Here is a 20,537-nt window from a genome sequence, read left to right on the forward strand (position 1 = left end):
AATCAGATGCTGCTTTCATGGTTCTGATTCACCTGTTTTTCAGCATCTGGTCATCCAACACCTTTATATCTATTGGATGCTTAAAGATGAGTACCTAGACAACACTATTCTGTGGATCTAAATCACTGTAACATAAATTACAGTAGTTGGAGATCGATGTTTTTTTCACAGAGCCATAAAACTCTGCCAAGCTTAACTCTGCAGTGTTGTCTAAACCATCTGGCTTTGGGATTTAAAATATAGCAGCTGAATCATGACTGACCGTGCTCTAATGTCTCCACCTACCCTCTTTTTTCCTAAACAATTTCACACTGTGTTAGCCCCTCTGGTATTCCTACTCCTGCACAGTGTCTCATCTATCCCCACAACTTTCTCAGAATTTTCCCCATGCATGGTAGATTTTGTTTCTCTGATACATCTTTTCCATCTCTTCTGGCGGCGCTGTCTCGGCATGCACCTGCATGTGTGTGGTGCATAGCAGTAGTGAATTAATGCATCTGCATGCACACAAATGTTTGTTTCTTCAAGCTTCTCATCCCAGGTACGCTTCAAGATCAGTCAAGTCACCATGTCGCGTAATGTATGATGGAGGTATGGGATGATATACTATGTTGGTATGCGTGCTGTGAGCTTATTTTGGTCTGACAACATGACTGGAGGAGGATGAGAGGAAGGTATAATCCTGTGTGTGGCTCCAGCAGGCTGGGCCTGATGTCCCTGGAGCTCTTTGATACACAGAAAAGCACGTTGGTCCTGGCCACCTCTCGCCTGTACACTTGCATCACTGTCACTCGAAACAACACTGGCTGACACTTATCTGATTGGTTGACTTCTTCTTTTAACCCACAGAAAATAATCGTTATTGGTTGATACCCAATGACACGTGTTTGATTGGATGAAATTGTATTTGTTCCCGGTGATTCCAGCAATGATTGGTTGATATTTTGCCTGACCTGTCAGAGTGAATGTCTTTGGTCTTTTTTGTTTTTACGCTAGATGGTGTGTCTAGATGGTCTTGTTAGATGATAGGTGTGAGATAACTCCAATGACAATTTAATTGCACTGTGAAATGTCTGTGATGTGTCTTCTAAACTGGTTACATCTGAGTTACCACACTGGTTGTGTGCCCTGCTTTGTCCCTTAGGATTAAAGAATGGGTTGATCAGATGCAAAGAGAGCTTGTCACCTTGGCAGACATGGCCACAGCTGGGAAGAGCCTCACTCAGGTACAGATACACTCATGCATAAAGAAAGAGCAGAATCCAAACACTTCCATAGATGTTAAATGTTATAATCTACTCTGTAGTTATATGGTTCTGAAATTATGTAATTTTCATTTCCTGCAATTTTTTTTATTTTTATAGCTACATTTCTGCTAAACTTGTATTTTTTGTAAATCCTCACTTACGTGTATGATTTCATATGTTCGTCGCTCCCTGTTTCTTTTTAGATTTTTCAGAGAAATCAACACTTGTATACCGTGGAGCAAAATGACGCAGAGGAGCTGGTGGCCAGAGCAGCCACAAAAATTGAACAGCTGCTGCGGAAAAGGTCTGCTGCCTTGGAGGTAAGACTCACCCCAGTTAGGAACCTGCTGTCAGTTTGCAATCTTACATTGGTTTTAAAGTCGTAAAGACATAAGCTTAGACACAAGCGTAGACTTAAGTATGTACATGTATTCATTAATCAAAGTGTTTGTGGTGTGAGTAGTTAAGTTGTCTCTCAAAGCGAACTGAAAAGCATAAAATTGAAGAGAAAGTGCTTTGAAGATGTAATACTGTCGGTTTTAATCAGACACATTTGATAATTAAAACAAACTGTGTAAGAATTTTCCATGCAAATTCTCTATTGAAATGAACAAGCTGAGTGAATTTAGCTTACATGTGAACTCTGATGGACTGACACTACAGTTAGACTCCTGGACAGAGAGTTTTAAATGTTCAAACTCTCCACTGGAAAATATGTCTGTTGTTTTCAGCAGTGCGACTTGAGAAAAGGACAGACCTGAAGTGAACCCACAACACTGAGCCTGAGGGCTTTAGCTGCAGAATTGTAGTGTTGTGAGAAAACCTAACAGGAGAAATACTGTAATCCTAAAACCTAGTCAAAGAATTAACATAGAATACTTTTTTATTGTATACCTCTACTTTTTTATTTAGTTTTTTGTTTTTTTTGTTTTTAGATTTTAGAATTTTTAATATCTAACATGACCAAAACAAAAATTACAAAACTATATTTTAGGGATACATTTTTCTTGGTTGATTCCTGGTTTTTCTCCACACCAAAAGGCTTCCTGTGAGTATTAGTTTACATCAATCAACAAACTCCTTAGTTGTGCAGATCTTTTCATTGTCACAAGCTGTTATCTGGATGTTGTGAACATTTTGTTACAGTACACTAATATTTCAGTGTTGAGGTAGTTCATATACAACAGCTCACTTAATTGTCAGACTTTATAGATGATAGTTTGTCAATGCCATAACAACAGTGGGTGAAGCATCCACATAAAAGAGTGGAAAGCAAACACTGAGATCTTTCTACAGGATTCAGTGTGATAATGAGAGCTTTGACCCTGGGGATGTTCTTACTTTCTCCCCCTCTCTTCCCCACTTTTACATTTTTTTACTCAGAAGTGGGTCAGAGATGTTCATCTATATCAGTAGTTTGAACTTGTTTTTATACATTCAGACCCCTTGCCTCTGCCTTTATGATACACCATTGCCGTTGCTTTCTTATTAGTAATGGAGAGGGAGTATTTATGAATGTTCATAAACACATCCTCTGCCAAGTGTCTGTTTTGTGTATGTTAAGTAAATACCGTGATGTTCTAATTTTTCCGAGTGCTGGTGCCACAGAATTCGTAAGCTGCAAGGAGAAAATTGGCTTCAGTGTTTTATCCATGTGATAGAGGCAAGCGATGTATATATGCTTTTGTGTTTGTTAAGAGTAGGCGGTAAGTGGTGGGTGGAGGGCCAGCACGATGCTGACGGCCCCATCCAACCTCCAGACATTGATCACTTCTCACTCTTTATTGCATCTTTGTGTCTCATCCTCTCTCACACAAGTAACCTCAAGGCACAGTGATATTAGATTCTCTGCCCTGAGATGGATGGGGAGAAAAATGGATCATGTGAAAGAGGGGCAAATGCATGAACATGATGGATGCATGAAGTGGTGGACAGATGAGTAAAAGAAGATGGGTGTACAGGGTGGTTCGGTGAGATAAAAAATAATAATGCTTTGAGCTCAAGTTGTAAGAGGTTTCTTATATTTTGGAAACCTTTCTGAGATTATCAGGGTACACCATGGCAGTGACAATAAACAAAAGTAAACTCAAAGCAGAACTGATATATACAGCAGTCCCAGCAGATTTTATAGTCTCGCTTTGAGCTGATTTTTGTCGACCAATCTTTAAAGTTGAATGAAGAGTTTTGGCTGTAAAGTTTATGGGATAGAATACAAGAAGAGAATCTTCATTGCAGTTGGGAGATCCTTTCTTGTTCGGTGCCTTTGATAAAAAGGTGGGAGCGACTCTCAATGTCAACATAATTGGAGATAGCCCGAGGCAATTGAGCCACTTTCACTTAGTTATCAAAATTTTTATCCTCCCTTTGCCTCTCTTTCTCTCTCTCTTTCGTTCTCTCTCTTTCCATCTCCAATCACTAACTCTGCCTGATGCATAGGGGGCCATCACTGCAGCTAAACTATTTGCAAATGTGTGTGGAGAGCTGGGTAACTGTTGAAATTTAGTGTGCGTAATCAGATTTGCAAATGTGAAAAAAAAATCTCTGAATGAGTACCAAGATCTGTAAATGTGTACAGAAACTTGCAAATGTGTAATTACTATCTACATAAATATTGGACTGGGCTGACATTTTTCTGTAACAGCTGAGTTGATGAAGGCATAGTTATGTAGATTGTAAACCCTTATGGACACGGCTTACTGAAATCAGTTGAGAAATGTAAATGTATACATTTACATGTTTATCTACACATTCATGAATCTCATAACGCATTTAGAGATTCTCACATGCACACATAAATTGAGATACAGTGACACAACTCTCCACACACACAAAGGTTTTGCTACATTAATGGCCACATAGATTACCTTTGAAAGGCCACAGTTTCCTTAGCCACAGGTGTGTGGGACAATTGTGTGTCTTTTCATGCTTCTGTAAGTTTGTGGCAAAGTGTAACATGCATTATTAATGAGTAATTGGCTGCACACTGTTAGGAGAGATAGCTTTATCAAAGGTTTTACAATGTACACTGGAGTTTGATCTCAACAGGAAACACACTTACACTTGTGATCCTGAGGGGGCTGCAGCCTGCCCCCAAACCCTAATAACAATAACTTAATCAATTTCCGTGTATTTGCTTGGAACTATATTATTTATACACACATTCAGGGTAAAAAGAAGTCCATGATCAGCCTGTGGAGGTGTGGGGATAAAAACCAGCACTCTGCAGACAAAGTGCTGACAACTACTCACGGTGAAATGTGTGTTTTCAGAATCAGCAGCTGTCAGTGGAAAATCTGCAGCATCTTATAAATGACGCATTATTAATATTGAATAACCACGCAGTAAGTGATAACCAGCCCGTACGAGTTAAGTATTTATGTTTTGACCTACTAAGCAGCGGTTGAGACTGTTGTAGGTTCATATGTCCGTGATCATATGGCTAATACTGTTTATCTGATTTAACAATAGAAAATATATGTCTTTTGGTTAATGTAGCTTTATGCGAAGTTGACAGTAAGGATAAGTAAGGTGGCCCAAATAATGTTATAAGAGTTGAATAGCTATGTTGTGTCACCTGTTAGCTTAGTATATTTATTACATCATTATTATTATTCATAGTTCAGTGTTTTTTTTTTGTTTGTTTTTTTATTAAAGGCCACACATTGTATGCACATATCTAGCCTATTTTACCTTGCTGTAGTGTAAGTCCATTGACCTGAGTGTCCTCTCTGGTCACATTTTTATCTGTCAACATATCAGACCACTTACTGTAACTGTACAGAGGCCTTCCCTTACCGTTTTTATGAGACCAAATTAAGTTGCCATTGTTATTTAAGGAACATGTCATGTGAGAAGACAACTTACTGATTTAAACAGAGAGAGAGAGAGCGAGAGAGAGAGAGAGAGAGAGATCAATGACTCTGAAAACATTTCTCAAAAGTAGTTGACCACATAGTGAAAGTGTGTGATGCGCCTGAGGTGGGATCCAATTACTTCAGCCCATCTCTCTCTCTCTCTCTCTCCCTCATCCCCAGCCTGTTCTCTCATCTTGCTGTCTACTTACACTGTAATTAAAAACTTATTTATTAATCCTGCAGCAAAGTTAAGGCAAAAGGCAAACAGATCACTGAAGAGAAACATCCACTCATGGTTACAAATCAAGTTATCGTTCACAATTCACCTCTTGCTCTTACCAGCAGCCATGTCTGCTGCAGTTGTTTGCATTTGTTTGAACAATCTGCAGGAGCTTTGTGTGTGTGTGTGTGTGTATAAAGTGTCCAGTGTAGATGTGTGTGTGTGTGTGTGTGTGTGTGTGTGTGTGTGCAATTCCCTTCTCTTCTCCTACAGTGAAGGGCTCTATCCAGTGATTAATGAGCCATTCTGCAACATTACTCAGAGTAATACCTCAACCAGCACCACTAAAACTCTACAAGACACAGGTGGCCAGCACTGTGTGTGAGAGTGTTCACCAGTATGTATATGTGAACTTGTGTTTGTAGGTATTTATATTATATGTGTGAGGGTTAAAGTGTGTGTTTTAAAAAAGACATATCTTGCTGCTCCATTGCTGGCATCGTTACTGACATGCAAGTTCAGTTCATTTTGAAATGGAATGATGGGCTTATGAACAAAGAATGTTTTGCTGGATGTAGTCCTGTGTAATACAAAATGGACTTGGAGTGATTCGTATTATTTAAAAATGAAAGATATCTTGCCTCTTGTTTGTGTTAAATTTGTACATTGCATGCATGGATTATGGTTAGCTGGAATTCAGTCTGTTAAATGGGCCTCTGATGGACATTCATTTTCACTGTGGGATTTCAAAATGTCTTTCTCAAACCTGCCTGCATCATATCTGTGTTGCACTTGTTAAAGCTCCAAGATTCTGCCATAAATTGCATTTTCATGAATGCTAGATTGTACAGTTAGTTGTGTTTCTGACCTCTTTCCAGCTTGAAAATATTTTTGAAAAAAAAAAAAGTTTCTATCTTCCTTTAAGGAGTGCTGAACAGTTCAGTTATCCACTTTCCTTTCTTTGTAAGTGTGGGTTAAATGTTTGGTGTATTATTTACACATGTCTTTAATAGACTTTTGTGTCCCAGGTGTTGAACCATATTTTTATTAATCTCTTGCCTGATGTCGGAATGTTACAGTAATGAGCACAGGATGTGACATTATGGTGTTTGCGTGTGTGTGCGTGTGTGTGCCAGCATAACACAGTAATGAACAGAGGCTATGATACGATCAGAGACATATTCCAGTCTCTAGAGCAGATGTTACTCAACCTCCCATCTCTGCTCTAAGATGATCATATTAAGCAGACAAGAGGTGTCTGCATGTGTCTCTGTGTGTGTGTGTGCTTGAATTTGTGTTTATGTGTGTGTGTATGTGTGAGAGAGAGTGAATGGGAGGGAGCGATGCAGATGGGGAATTCTAATTCGACTTATGGTAGGTCAGGGACATTTGTCGAATAAATTCATTGGGAGGAAATCCACACTGTGTTGGTGGACCAAAACAATCTTGCAGTTTCATTTGGAGACAGTTTTTCAGAACAAATATTAATAGATGTTAATTAGATGTGACATGTAGTATTTTTAAGAATCAGTATGATTCTTGGTTATAATTACAGTAATCAAACCCTTTGTCTTACAAAAAATGTGTTGTGTATGGTGTGATTTTTCCACTTTCATTTTATTTGTTTCACTTTTTGTCCTAGATTTGTTTACCACTTCTTAAATGGGCATCCAATATAAAGTAACTAATTGCTTTCATAATGTTGAATAAATCATTTACTAATTTTAGGGATCATATAAAATACTTACTTGATAAAATACTTTGGGAGCGCCAGGGTGTGAAAGCTCCCTTTGACTGCTTACTCTTTGACCCCTTATTTTATATAAAAGGGGCTGCAGACAATAAGACCTTCCTAACAATTTTAAAGCAGCTATACATTGTATCAAATGTGAAAATCAGTGAAATGGGTCATCCATTGTGATGAGCCCACCAACAATTATCACCTGAATCTGCAGCTTTATAGCAAGTTTCAGGTCATAGTTTAGGTGTCCAGTCTGCAACTTTGCTATTTTGTTTCACTTTTGTTTCAGCTTTCACAGCTTTTCTGCCACAGCAGCCTGTTCTATTCAGTGAAAAAGCTCTGTAAAATGATCTCAAATCTGATGAATGTAGTGGATGCACTTAGCATCTAAAGGGCTACATATTTCCCTCAGGACAAACCAAAATTTGTGCTAAAAGAGTAAAGTAACATTAACTGGCTAACCAGAAACTTCACTCCAGATGAATTTGCTGTTGTGGTCACAACATTGTCATTGCAGGTTAAATAAATAGCACTGATAATAAATACTGGTTACTCAAAATGTTTTCATATCAATGGCTTCCAAATGATCTGTAAAGAATTAGTAAATGATTTATTACCACTGATAAATCAATCAGTTGCAACTTTTAAACTCTTTATAAAGAATGCCTTTTTTTAATCTTCTTACATGTGACTCTCAGTATTTTTGGTTTAATGAAATCCTGCAGATTCCCTTTGAAATCTGATCAGGTGACAAACTAAATTCTCTGAAGCAGAATGGAGGCATTCATCTTTGAGCTACACGCATGAGAGCGAAAGAGAGCGGATGAGATGAGGAGCAGCTGTAGATTTACTGTTCCCATCGGAGGGTTTGGCCTCTGAGAGAAGCGGTGTGGAGCAGCATGGCTCTCCCCTGGGCTCTCACAGCTGCAGATACCTCTGCTCTGTCTCTCTGTCTCATGCTCTCTTTCTTCCTTTACTAATCTCACCTCCTTCTCCTTTGGTCCCTGTATCCACTGCAATCTCCTTCCTTTTCTAGTCTACTGCATCTCTCTTGTGTCCAGCTCCTGACCTTTTACTACAGGTCTCTGTCAAACTGGAATTTGAAATAAAGCTTTCTCTTCTGAGCTGTCTCAGTCTTATCGTGCTCCCTCCTTTCTCCTTCTGCATATCTATTCCTTCTCCCCTCCGACTCCACTCTTCCACTTTTCGATGGTCTTTTGTATTACTTCTCTCTTACACTTCCATCTATCTTTTATGTTCCATTTGACTGTCTATTTATGTCTCCTATTACCCATTTTCTTCTTTCCCAAAAAATTCTTGTTTCTTTCTCGTCTTCTTTAAATCTTACTTTCTTCTGTTTTTACACCACACTCACACATTTACAAAATGTATTTGTAAGACATGCACAAAGGAGGGAGCTTTTATTTGTCCTTCCCAAGGTACAAACTAACGCATTGCTAGTCAAAGCCTCATCATTCTTCACTGAACCTCCACCCACTCTTGTATCTCTCTCTGTCTCTCTGTGTCATCCCACTTTTCATTCTCATAAGCAAAGTTTTAATGAGAGCTAAGAACCGTGTGATTGTGCTGAGTCAGAGTATTGTTTTTCTCACTTTGTGCTGTCCTTTCCGTTAATCCATCTGCTCATAATTTATGCCTTTCCATCTTACCTTTTCAGACTTCTTTCTTTTCTGCTTCTCATACTAACCTTTCATTTCAGCCTCATTTTTACTTTCTTTGCCACCCCTTCGAGTTGGCACTCATAATGATGGCTAGGTAACCAGCATTCATGAATGCGGACATGTGTAGATGTGGGTGTTAATGATCTTTTAGACTGTTGCTAGTATTGTGAGGATTGCCTTGTTGTCTGGGGGCGAAGGCAGTGCGCTCTGAATGGCCCATTGATTTCAGGCGTGTGGTGCCTTTAGAAACACATGCACACAATTACACACACACACACACACACACACTTTCTCTCTCTCTCTCACACAAACACACAAAGGGAATCTGGGAGACTCTGTGAGGTTTAGCGGAGCCTGTCTCATCTTCCCTGTCTATCCTTTAAGCTGTGCTCTGCTTTCTCACTAAATGCATGGTGGGCTGCCGGCCTGCCCTGGCAGAATGACAACTAAGACTGGTGAGAGCAGGGCAGAAATATCCCTCTGTGGGGCTAGCAGGTAGGACTCGACCGCCATCCAACACTCAGGTCAACTCTAAGCTTTCTTGTGCTCCCTATAGCTACAGTATAATGATCTCATACATCAGTGTGTACAAACAGTGGAAGGCGCTGTTCGAATATTGATAGGCACAACAGTTATTGTGGTCATCATTGGGTCTTTTTTTTTTGTTCAACTGGAATTAAGAATTCAACCAACATGTATCAGCAATGCTACCTGCAGATAGTATTGGATGTTTTTGCCTCGTAATATTACCTTTAATGATTCTTACAATTTTCTGCTCCTCTCTGCTCCTTTCTCTCACTGAAGCACCTTATTCCTTATGTCACTCCACTTCCATGTGTCCATAGATTCAATTCCCAGTCTCCTCATATTCATATATTCTTCTTTTCCCATTAAGGCTGCAGGGGAGCAATGGCTCCTCTCAGGTCTCCAGTGGTCATCCAGTGACAGAGTGAACTCATTATGGTGTGGAGGTGGGATATCTATACTACAATAAGTGAGAGGGAGACTAATGAGCAGTTATGTCTACGGGGAGTGTGTTATGCACCCCCATTAACTAAACCACTGTAGTGCCAAATTTGTGTGTTTCAACTGAGCTACACTGGCTTATAATCAATTGTCAGAAACAACAACTTGCAGCGGCGCTGTAATGAACTGTTATGCTGCTTTAGAGAGGTTAGCTGTCACTCACACTGTCAAATCAAGGCTCTACAGCATTTGATTGTGGCGTTGCATTCTGTGGGTAGTCTGATAACCTCTTTGTGTGTACGTGTTTGACAAAGAGAGATAGGAAGGGATGCAGAGAAAAAAGAGAGGAAAAAAGCGAAGGGTAATTAGGTATCTTTCCTCACGCGCCCCTCCTCACCATCCCCCCCATAACTCCCAGAGGGGAGAGGAGTCTCGTCAAAGCCCTGTCATGAATTTTTAACAACCCTGTCGGTCTGCTCTCTTTGGAGGCATATGTGTCTGTGTATATGGGCTGTATTGCATGTGCATTTTTATATGCAGGAAGTGTGTGAGGGAGAAGGATATATTGACATAAAATGCTGCAGTCCTATATTCTCCATTAATGTCACACAAATTGCTAGAGTGTGATGCATGATATATCAAGTATTGAACAGTGGTTGCTTCTCCTCATGTATCATATTACATACAACATCATGCCACAAGAGACTTCCTGGACCACCATGGAGATCTGTAATCAATGTCCAAATGCTCATGCACCACTTTACTATACCACTATACAGTGCATCTGTATGCATTAAGCAAACTGAACATATTTTGAGAGATGGACTGGATTTATGCATGAGTGATGTAATTCAGTTAGCTCATTGGTGTGACATTAATATGATGTGATGTTACAGTGACATTAGCTGACATTAACCTAATGACAAGGCCTCCTGCACTTGGCCTTTTCAGCACATATATGAACTGGTGCTCCTGCTTTCCCTCAGGTGAAATGTTATTACAGTCTGAAATCTGTGATTCATATTTTTTTTTTTTTAATGAAACACTTAAGGAATAAAAATATGAATATCCAGAAACTTGTTTTATTTTCAAACCTGTATGCCAAAGTGTCAGCCAAATGAAATTAACTGTTAATTAAAGAAGAATGGGATTTTCTAGTTACAACCCAATTCAACCTGTGTTTTCCTCACACATTACTTTGCTAAAACCTCTGAAAATGCAGTAAAACAACATGAAAACTTGTTTTCACAGGGTTAGGTCTTGTTGGTGAAAAGGTACCAAGGGCATGACTGTCCAGTCCATGATTTGAAATTTCAAATTAGTCATAACATTTTAATATTATATTTATATGTTTTAATTGAAATGCAAAATGGGAATCACTGAAATAGTTTAAGCATTGTGTCTAGTGAACGCAAGCATCAGCGTCAAGCATTTGATGGACACAGTTTCTAAATTGAAATGTGATTCAGTAATCGATGCAGCAATGGAACTTTCTATTTTTGATCACGGTGGATAATAACTTTGTGATAACTACTTTGTGCTACCGTGTGTATGTGTGTGTTTGTGGCTCAGATGGAGTGTATATTTAGCTGCTGACAGCCAGTGCAGAGGAGGTGGAGACAGGTCTGGAACAGAGCCCAGGACTGGAGGCCAAAGGGATGGGACTGTTGATCAAGAATGGAACCATTGCCGACAGCAGACACATGGTCCTAGACACACGCGTACACATTAATAGGCACAGAATGAAAAATACTATAAAAATCTCATCCGGTTATTGCTTGTGCACAGAGCCGACATGCCTGATATTATACTTTCCTACTTGCAAAGACCATCAGATGGATATCAGAAGATCCAGTTATAAATACACTTAATCATCAATGTAATTGCTTCAGTTAATTTGGAATACATCCAGAGTGGAGTTTCTCTGAGGCTGTGGTAACCTTGCTGTTGTGAATATAGTCAGTGTGGCAGACAGGGGAATTTATTTAAGGGAAAATCTTTCCTCCATGAGGTTTTATTAGCTAGCACAGTTGGAGAAGACAGACCAGGGTCAGCCTGATGTTTGATCTTGGTGGATTTACCTGGGTGGTCATGTACACAGTCTTGTAGAATACTGACAGTGTCTGTTTGTTTCTCTGTCTGCTACCTCGGGATGTCACTGTTCGTTTATTCCAACACTTTACCTTACTCATACTGCAAAAACAATTGCTAATAAGTTGTATAAAATTTACATTATATCTAAAATCTGACTTGATTTGAATATGAATTGGATTATGTAGTGGTGACTATGCAAGACTGTTTGATTTAATTCAAGTAAATGTCACTCATCTTGTCTTAATTATAAAATGTTTTTGTTTAGCTACATACAAGGGATATATTTGTTGCAGGCCCTACAGTATGCTTCAACAATTATTTTAAGCTCAGAAGTTTCAGATGAAAAAAAATCTCATTTAAAATTTTAATCTACTGACTTTGAGTAAATTCTCAGTTTCATTTGGGACAAAAGATGGAAACATCATGTGGGGAACATGAATATCCTTCCAAAATGTCATGGCAATCCAATAGCTGATGAGATATTTCAACCAAACCATTTTGGACCAAAATGGTGGACCCACTGATTGAACAGTGGATAGCAGACTTGTCGACTCAGTGGTTTTTAACCCGTCTCCAAGTTTTGATATCCAGAAACAATAATAACACGTTGAACAAAATATTTAAAGATGTATGCAATAATTTAATTAGTTCAAATGTAAACTGTAAAATGTAGAAATCATCTCTCTGTGCGTTCTTGCTTGTGTAGTTTTCAGTTTGACCCTATTGCGACACAAAGGAAAACATGAAGATGGCATTACACTGTGCAAGAACATAAAGATGTATGTGTAAATGTGTGATGCAATTTGAAAGCAATGTCTAAATATCACAGTGTCCTCCTTCCATTTTAAGTGCAATTCTAAACTGATGGTATTTCATAAATAAATACCTTCCTGGGTGTGCACAGGGCAGTTAAGGCAGTCATTTATTCCCCAAATGATGTTAGATTGTGCTTGTCCTTTTTATTGCTTGTACTGTGTATGAAATGTTGCAGTGTGATAAATGACCTACTCTTACCATTTCTTTCATGCTCTTTGCCGCATGTCACTATGTACGCATGTTAGAGAGATGTGTAGCAAAGCAAGGGGAAGGTTAATTACATTTGTATCCCCCAGTTATTTAGTAGGATCCAGTTTGATTGACACCATCTCTGTTTAATCCATTTGCACTTGACTTTATTCAGTTATCTGCCATTTCTTACACTGCAACGCCCCCCTTCATTACTCTCGCTATCACACTCTCATGCACTCACTCACACACATGCGTAAGAGCACACAAACACACACGCAGTCATGTTTCCATCACTTCAGAGGACATTATATGGACTGACTTTCCTGGAGACATCCCTGAATCCTAAGCACTACTTGCCTAACCCTTTGTTACACATTGTGACTGTGTAAACAGATGTATGTCCCCACAAGATGAGCTATACACAGTCACACCACTCTCCTATGGTACAGCCTTTTCATTCTGCCAATATGGCTCTGTGGTGTTGCCTTTAGCGGACAGTGCTGTAAAACTGTGATAGCCCTGTGGTTTGAGCTCCGTTAGTGAAGTCATAATCATTTCTCTGTTTCTGAAATGGTCTCCGTCGTGCTTTTTAACATGCTCTCTTATGTGCAGGTTTTCTATAATTAGACTGACGTTGTGAAGGAGGCATGCCTTGTGCAGTTTCCAATCTAAATCCCTGTCACATTTCACTCCCCAGAAACTGGCCACAGCTGCAGAGAACTTACAGATGAAGTATCAGTGGAAAGATGAGTTTGAGGTAACAGAGAGACACAAAACGTACAGACATACACACTTAAAGGAATGCCTGTCTAAGCACATATATTCTATATGTGTAAGTTTTTGTGCATGTATTAATGCTGTTTATGGGTAAAACAGAGGGAGATAGACAGACACGTGAACATTAATGCATAGAATTTGGACTTAGTCGCTGTAATTTCATTTCATGGTCTGAATAGATTTAATCTGTTTGCGTCTTTGTGTTGTTAGCAGCGATTACAGCTCCATTAGTCAATAGGTTTATTGCACATTATACACAGTGTTATGAAACATTATGCCGCTCATTTCAGATGACAGATACTCTGCTTTCTAAGAACCACAGTGATAGACAATTATAATGTAGAGTAAAGCTGTGGTCAGGAGAAATGAGTGTCACAGGAAGTTATTTATGTGTCTAAGTGGTGAATTGCTATATTGCTTTCCCAGTGGCAGCAAAATACTTCCCTGGGGTATTGCAAATAGCTGTAGGCACACAGACACAGATGTAAAAAGAGGAACACTCTGCACACTCAGCTTAACTCATACAGTATTCATTCAGCTGATAGCAAGGACCAATGTCTTTATTAACATAAAACTAAGAATTTACAAACTGAGTTGCCTGCCAACAAAATAAAGAACTGTTAAGAATTGGAGTAAGCATTTCATGATTACATAAATGTTACTCTTTATGCAACACCCTAAGGCAGCCACAAAATGATATTTGTGTTTCTCTGCGACTTGTTTACAGGATGATGAAATTGCCTACTACAACGCAAAGGACAATGTGAGTTTGCTTTTTTTCCTTTCTTCTATTTGCTTTCCTTCCTTCATTTTAGCCCCAGCAAATACACAGGTGACACTCAGACATGGGCCAGTAATATGCTTTGGCTAAAATGTCTGCACCCTCTCTATTGTCCTTCCTTTCACTTCGTCATCTTTCCCCCTCCGCTTTCCTTTTCCCATGCACTGCATTCATGTCTTATTTTTTTCACCCTGGGTTTCTATCAGCCTCAGCCCTTTACTGCAGTCCTTCCCTTTTCTGCCTCCTCTCCAGACTTTTCTTCCCGAGTAGCTTCCTCTCCGTCATCCCTCCTCCCACCCTTTCTCAGGTGAAGAGATTTCTGCCATGTTTCTCCTCTAATTGACGGATGAGATGTATGAGCTGGCTACACTGTTGCTTTATTAGGAAGCAACTGTTCGCACTCGCTCTCCCTCCCCCTCTTCCTTTTCCTCCCTCTATCCACCTCACTACCTCACTCTCTCTCTGCCCTGCATTCTTTCCTCCATATCTCATCATGCTTTTCCTCATATATCTCCCTGTCTGCACTGCTCTCATTGATGTAAATTGGTCATAGCATGGTAGGAGTTATAAATCTCAAGAAGGGGGCACAGGCAATTGTGCTGTCTCCTGCTACTCCTCCCAAGTGAAAATGATAAGAAGGAGGAAAAGCAGGAAATCATTAAACATATGGTCGATTACGCTGTATTTTCTTAAATGAGCTGCGAGGGTGTCAAAAGTGCAGCGATGGTGTTAGCACATCGGATGCGAATTGATGTGAATGTGCAGTCAGACTGTATTTGAGGTCTTGTGTGTTAAAATAAACCCACATACTCTTTCACACATGCAATGGTGCTTCAGCAAATAGAATGAAGAAGCTTTGTATGATGTCTTAAATCTACAGTCAGCATTATTGTCTTTATTTTTTTTTTCCCCCACTCAGCTGGATGCAAATGAGACAGAGGGAAGGAAATACAGGATCCGACCAGATTTTAAAGAGGACTCGTCATTTAAACGTTTGACTGATTATAACCACACTGCTGTCCACATCCCCACTGACATCTATGATGGCTGTGAGTACACGCACCAACACATGTACACACACAAACCCAAGTTGTAACCATGGATACAACTGACACACCAACCCATTATAAAATGTTGTTTACAGATTGTGCCTCTGGCAAATTTGCCCATGGCTAAGTGATGGTTTAAAAAGTGATACAGCATAACAGGATCTTATTCTACTTTTAGCCAAACCTTGTGTCTTTGGGATGTAAGTGAATAGAGGGTCCTCTAGCAGGAATGAATTGATGTGAGCTTTTGGCCTTTGTCAGAGCAAACCTCCAACCATGAGGCAATGATTCCTTTTTTTTGTTTTAGTTTGAGACAAGGTTTTGATAATGAGTGTTTTGATTCAACCTTTTCATGTTTCTCAACTCTTTGAATTAATAACCTTGAAGCATAGTCATAAATTTAATTTAATTTATGTTTGCTGCTTATGCTTTCTACTCTGAAATTAGGCAAGGTGGCTAAATGTTTTTCACCACATCCCCACTTGTGATTAGGACTCTGTACTATCATTTCTGAAATAAATCAGTATGCTTGCTCCATCCATCCAGCATTTTTAAAGCCAAGTGAGGATCATTTCAGTGTAAAATAGAATCTGGGTCACTATCTGTTTGATGGCCCTCTGTATGCTTTATGTTGTCAGTTGCAATTGAACTGTCTGGCAATGTAGTTCATATCCTATGTAAAACAGTTTAAGATCATGATGAAACACATGTGCATTTGTTACAGTCCTTTTCCGTTTGTTAAAACAGTACATTTCTGATCATTTCCTCATCATGTGGTGACATTTACCTTGAGTGCTTCAGTATAATTTGCTTCTCTAGAGTCCGTCTGACATTAGCAGAGCTCAAGTTGAATGTCAATGACTTAAGGAGGGACTGTCGAATATCTTAACTGTCATCTGAATTATGTATTATAAGAGCTTTTTTTTCTTCTGTTTTTACATTTTAAACTCGCGGGTGATTCTGGTCACAATGTGTTCTACAATGAGTGAGCAATAAAGTGTTCAGTGCCTTGCTCAAAGACACTTCACAAGGAGACACGGTTCATGATGGGTTTGAACATAAGTTCAATTACAGGACAGTTTCTGTAACCACCAGGCTGCACTGTTGCTGCTTGGCTTGTGCTTGTGTATTTTTATCTGTGGCTGTATGACATCGAGTATCTAAGTGTTTAGACATTCACTAATTAGCATGTAGTGGGATGTGGTGCGTCAGCAGTGACTTGGAGGGACAGCAGAATGGAGTGACTTCCTCAGCATGGTCTTCAGCCTGCTGAGGAACCGTCTGGCCCCAAGGTTACACACTTTACCTTTCCACTGACCCCAAGCACAGAAATGCAGAAATGAGGGATTGGGGTTGGCACACACAATGTTGTCAGGGATTGTTACCTGTAAAAGCACAATCCTGATTAATTAGGATGTTTTTGGACTTGTTGTGACTTTGTCTTTTTTTTCCCCCCTGAGACACGTATCTGGCCATAATCTGGGCTGGAGGCCCAAACTGGTAGCATGCTTACTCCGGGGAATAAAAAGCCAGTGTCTGCAAATTTATTTTTGGCACAGGGCTTTGCAATTTAGGATATAATTGGCTAGATTTACAGTAGGACTTTAAGATGGGGCAATGGGATCATGAAAGCTGATAGGGAGAGAATGCCCCACCTGAACAGCAAGAAGCATTTGTGTGCATACGTTTATATATGATGTCATATAGGGGCACCGTACAAAGAAGTATGTATTTTGTATGCCTGGGGAAAAAAAGATAGAGACGGGGGATTCATACGTTATCGATGTTTCAACTCTCCAATTTGATCTCCACCCTATAAATGTTCCAGGAATAGCCTTTCCTCAGCTGGAGAAAATTGGATTTTCTGGGTGAAGTGGGAGGCAAGTTTATGAAATCACCTTCTATAGGTGGCAGCATGTTAAATGTGTGACACACATGTGTGACAGGAAACGGAGACACTCAGATGTCAGAAGTGTCAGGTGTTGGCAGTTGAAAAGGAACCCAAATGCAAAAAACACAAAACAAAAAGAAAATAAAAGCAAAACAAAAAAGCAAGCCTTCATAACATAAAGCTGGAATCAGACAACAAAACTGGCAGAAAGCAAAAACAGAAGAATCATCCTAAGAACCTTGAAAAATACACAAAATAAAGAACAAACCAGTAAGGCGCAGGGAAGCCAGGCAGGAACAGGCAGAAAGGAAAACACAAGGAGAAAACACAGGCCAGCTGACAACTGAAACAATGAAAGCGCATGGGCTAAATACACGGGAGGCTAATCGGGCAGAGGTGAAACTAATTGGGGTAATCACAAAGGTGGGAAGAGACAAGGACAGAAAGTGTAAAGCAATACATGACGCATTAGGCGAGAAAGCTTCAAAATAAAACAGGAAATTATTTAAGTGAAATCCAAACCATGACAGAAAGGTCACAAAAAGTCACATCCGTTGGCTGATGAAGGTAAGACTGCATGAAAAAGAGGGAGAAGTACACAGAAAAGAAAATGGTTGTGTTCAGTGGTGTTTCTCTCCGACTCAGAAGCTGAAAATGCATGTATACAATATAAACATGATACTGCAGGACAGGGCACAGATGGATGAATCATTTTGAACTGTATATCATATTCCTTATCTCCAGGATATCATGCTAGCCAGTAGTTTTTCTCTTGCAAATAACAGAAAATAAAACAGGTGACTTGAATTACAGCAATAGAAGCAAGAGACAGAAAGAAAGAATTATGTTGCATTCGAGCACAGCTAGGTTTCCCCCTGTTTTCAGTCTTTGTGCTAATCTAAGCAAACAGATGCTGATTGATCTTTTCATCCAACTTTCTACAAAGCAAGTACAAGATTTTCCCTAAATATCAAACTATTCATTTGTTGAAATGCTGATGAACTAGTAACTGAAACTTTATTATGGTGAACTCATGGTCACTTCTGGCAGAAGCACAAATCAGAATTTCTTTAGTGTTTTTAGAGTTTTCTTTAGTGGAGATAGCATTCTCTTCCAAATAAAAAGTACTTAACAAAGGGAGTGGACTTAAAACAGTAAAAAATAATGTACTCTTTAATGCTCAGAAGAAGCTTTGTTTGGTATTTTTTCCTGAATTGATATCCCACTGAGATGAAGTCATCACAGGGTGTAGATTCAGTGTGGCATCAAAGCAATGCAGAGTGTAGCCAGGGAATTCATTAATGTCATTGGCAATATGGGCAACTAGAGGATACTGTTTCCCTTATGAAGAAGCTTATTAAATATTATGACTAACTCAGGAGTCCTCAAATCCAATGAACACATTAAAAGCAGCATATTGCTTCTGTGCCAAATGTATTTGGTTTGCTTGTTTAACATTGTTATTTCTATTAGTTAGCCTAAAGTATGCATGTGTCTTTCTGTGTGTGTCTAACTTTTTAGCTATTTGGATATCTTTATAGGTGTGTGAATAGCTAGCCACCTATTTGTCTGTCTTTACAGGAAAATACATTCATACATTACGCTCATACATTTGGTAATTTTCTAACAAGGGCTGTGGTATGATTTTCTTTTCCCTTTAAAATTCCACACTTAATGAGGGAAATGCATTGCTGTGCACATGCTGTGCACATGCTGCATGTTTTTTAATCTCTCTCTTTCTCTCTCTTTCTCTCTCTCTTCTTTCTGTAATAAAAAAAAACAAAAAAATATGCACTCCTGGCAACCAAGGCTTCATTAACTTTCCCCTCCAGAGGCAAGCATGCAAATGAACAGTGTTTGCTTTGCACATCAATGGGCCATGTCACACTCAATACAGGATACCAATCTATCTCACACACATGTACATATAGATGTAGAGTCACAGAGAAGCATATATGTTGTACTAAATTACTAAATTAGTAAAAATAAAGAGAAAGCTATTCTCTATATTTACAAATTACCTGGGTATATTACACTGCACAATATTATTTAATCACAAACTAATACAGAGAGTGGGAAACTAGCTTTTAGATTTTATGCTCCACAGAAGTGAAAGAATTTACAGAAAATTGTGTGGTTTTTACTTCTTGCGAGTTAAAGGCCTTCTGGCTTGGAGCAGTGTGAGTGTATGCGTTTAATCGGACTCCTTTTGGTGTGGTTTGTTTATATTGGACATGTATTATATATGTATTATATGTATTATTTATATGCATTGCTTTTGTATGTATTTTTTGGCTTGCTTTTATTGTCCTATATAAACCGGGCACGCCTGTGAAAAAGAGAGTGAATTGCTCTCTTTGGAGCGCCCTGTATAAATAAAGATTGGATGATGAGAACAAGGAATGAAGGCAGGAAGGAAAAAAGAAGAGTAGTAGAGAGACAGAGCAAAGACAGAGTTGGGGCAGCATGTGTTGTGTCTCCATCCATCATAGTGAGTGTTATGTGGCTCTGAGCTGTCTGGGTGCTGTGTCATTACATCCATAATGCCTGTTGCCTCTCACAACACACACTATCAATCACACGTATGTACTCATACAAACACACACACACACACTGGTTGTTTCAGGTAAAATTAAACAGATTTTAATCAGTGTAAACCCATCAATTGCCAGAAAACTATGCTCTGTATTTATGACAAAACACCAGCGCTGCCTGGGTGTGTTTATTCTTGAATGTTCATATGTCTGTGACAGTTTACAATGGCTTACCTTCTTACCTGCAACACTATATCTCCTGACCATTACTGCAGAATACACACAAAGATATATTCAAGATCTGGTTGCAGTAACATACTGTAGCCTACATTCTTTATGTAAGTAGTTCTTTATATTTTTGTTGTTTTTTCACATGTTTGTGTGTGTGTGTGTGGATTTATAGCCACCATTGTGCTGAATGAGTTGAACTGGACGGAGGCATTGGAGGAAGTGTTTAAAAAGAACAGAGAGGATGACCCGACACTCCTCTGGCAGGTGTTTGGTAGCGCTACAGGCCTGGCTCGCTACTACCCAGGTAAAGAAAATAAATGAATGAATACTTTATTTGCCTGACATTTATCACAGAGGAAAATCCCTGATCGATTATTTGGGCTCCCAGTTTGTTTGTGTATCTCTGTGTGTTTCCTTCTTTAGCAAATCGGAATTGCGCTCATTATGCTTTTATTATTTGGT

At 39.2% G+C, this 20,537-nt stretch overlaps 1 protein-coding gene across 1 annotated transcript in view; it reads left to right on the plus strand.

Annotated features, from left to right (window-relative positions):
- Window positions 1-20,537, plus strand: part of LOC124062351 (voltage-dependent calcium channel subunit alpha-2/delta-1) — a 55,032-nt gene that overhangs the window by 5,782 nt on the left and 28,713 nt on the right. Inside the window, exons 2-7 of the mRNA XM_046395052.1 lie at window positions 1,145-1,226; window positions 1,451-1,567; window positions 13,510-13,569; window positions 14,317-14,352; window positions 15,290-15,419; window positions 20,248-20,379. Coding sequence (XP_046251008.1) covers window positions 1,145-1,226; window positions 1,451-1,567; window positions 13,510-13,569; window positions 14,317-14,352; window positions 15,290-15,419; window positions 20,248-20,379 — 557 coding nt within the window. The remainder of the gene's footprint in view (window positions 1-1,144; window positions 1,227-1,450; window positions 1,568-13,509; window positions 13,570-14,316; window positions 14,353-15,289; window positions 15,420-20,247; window positions 20,380-20,537) is intronic.

Source organism: Scatophagus argus, chromosome 7 (assembly GCF_020382885.2).
Source record: "Scatophagus argus isolate fScaArg1 chromosome 7, fScaArg1.pri, whole genome shotgun sequence".
In the NCBI taxonomy this organism is placed as follows: domain Eukaryota; kingdom Metazoa; phylum Chordata; class Actinopteri; family Scatophagidae; genus Scatophagus; species Scatophagus argus.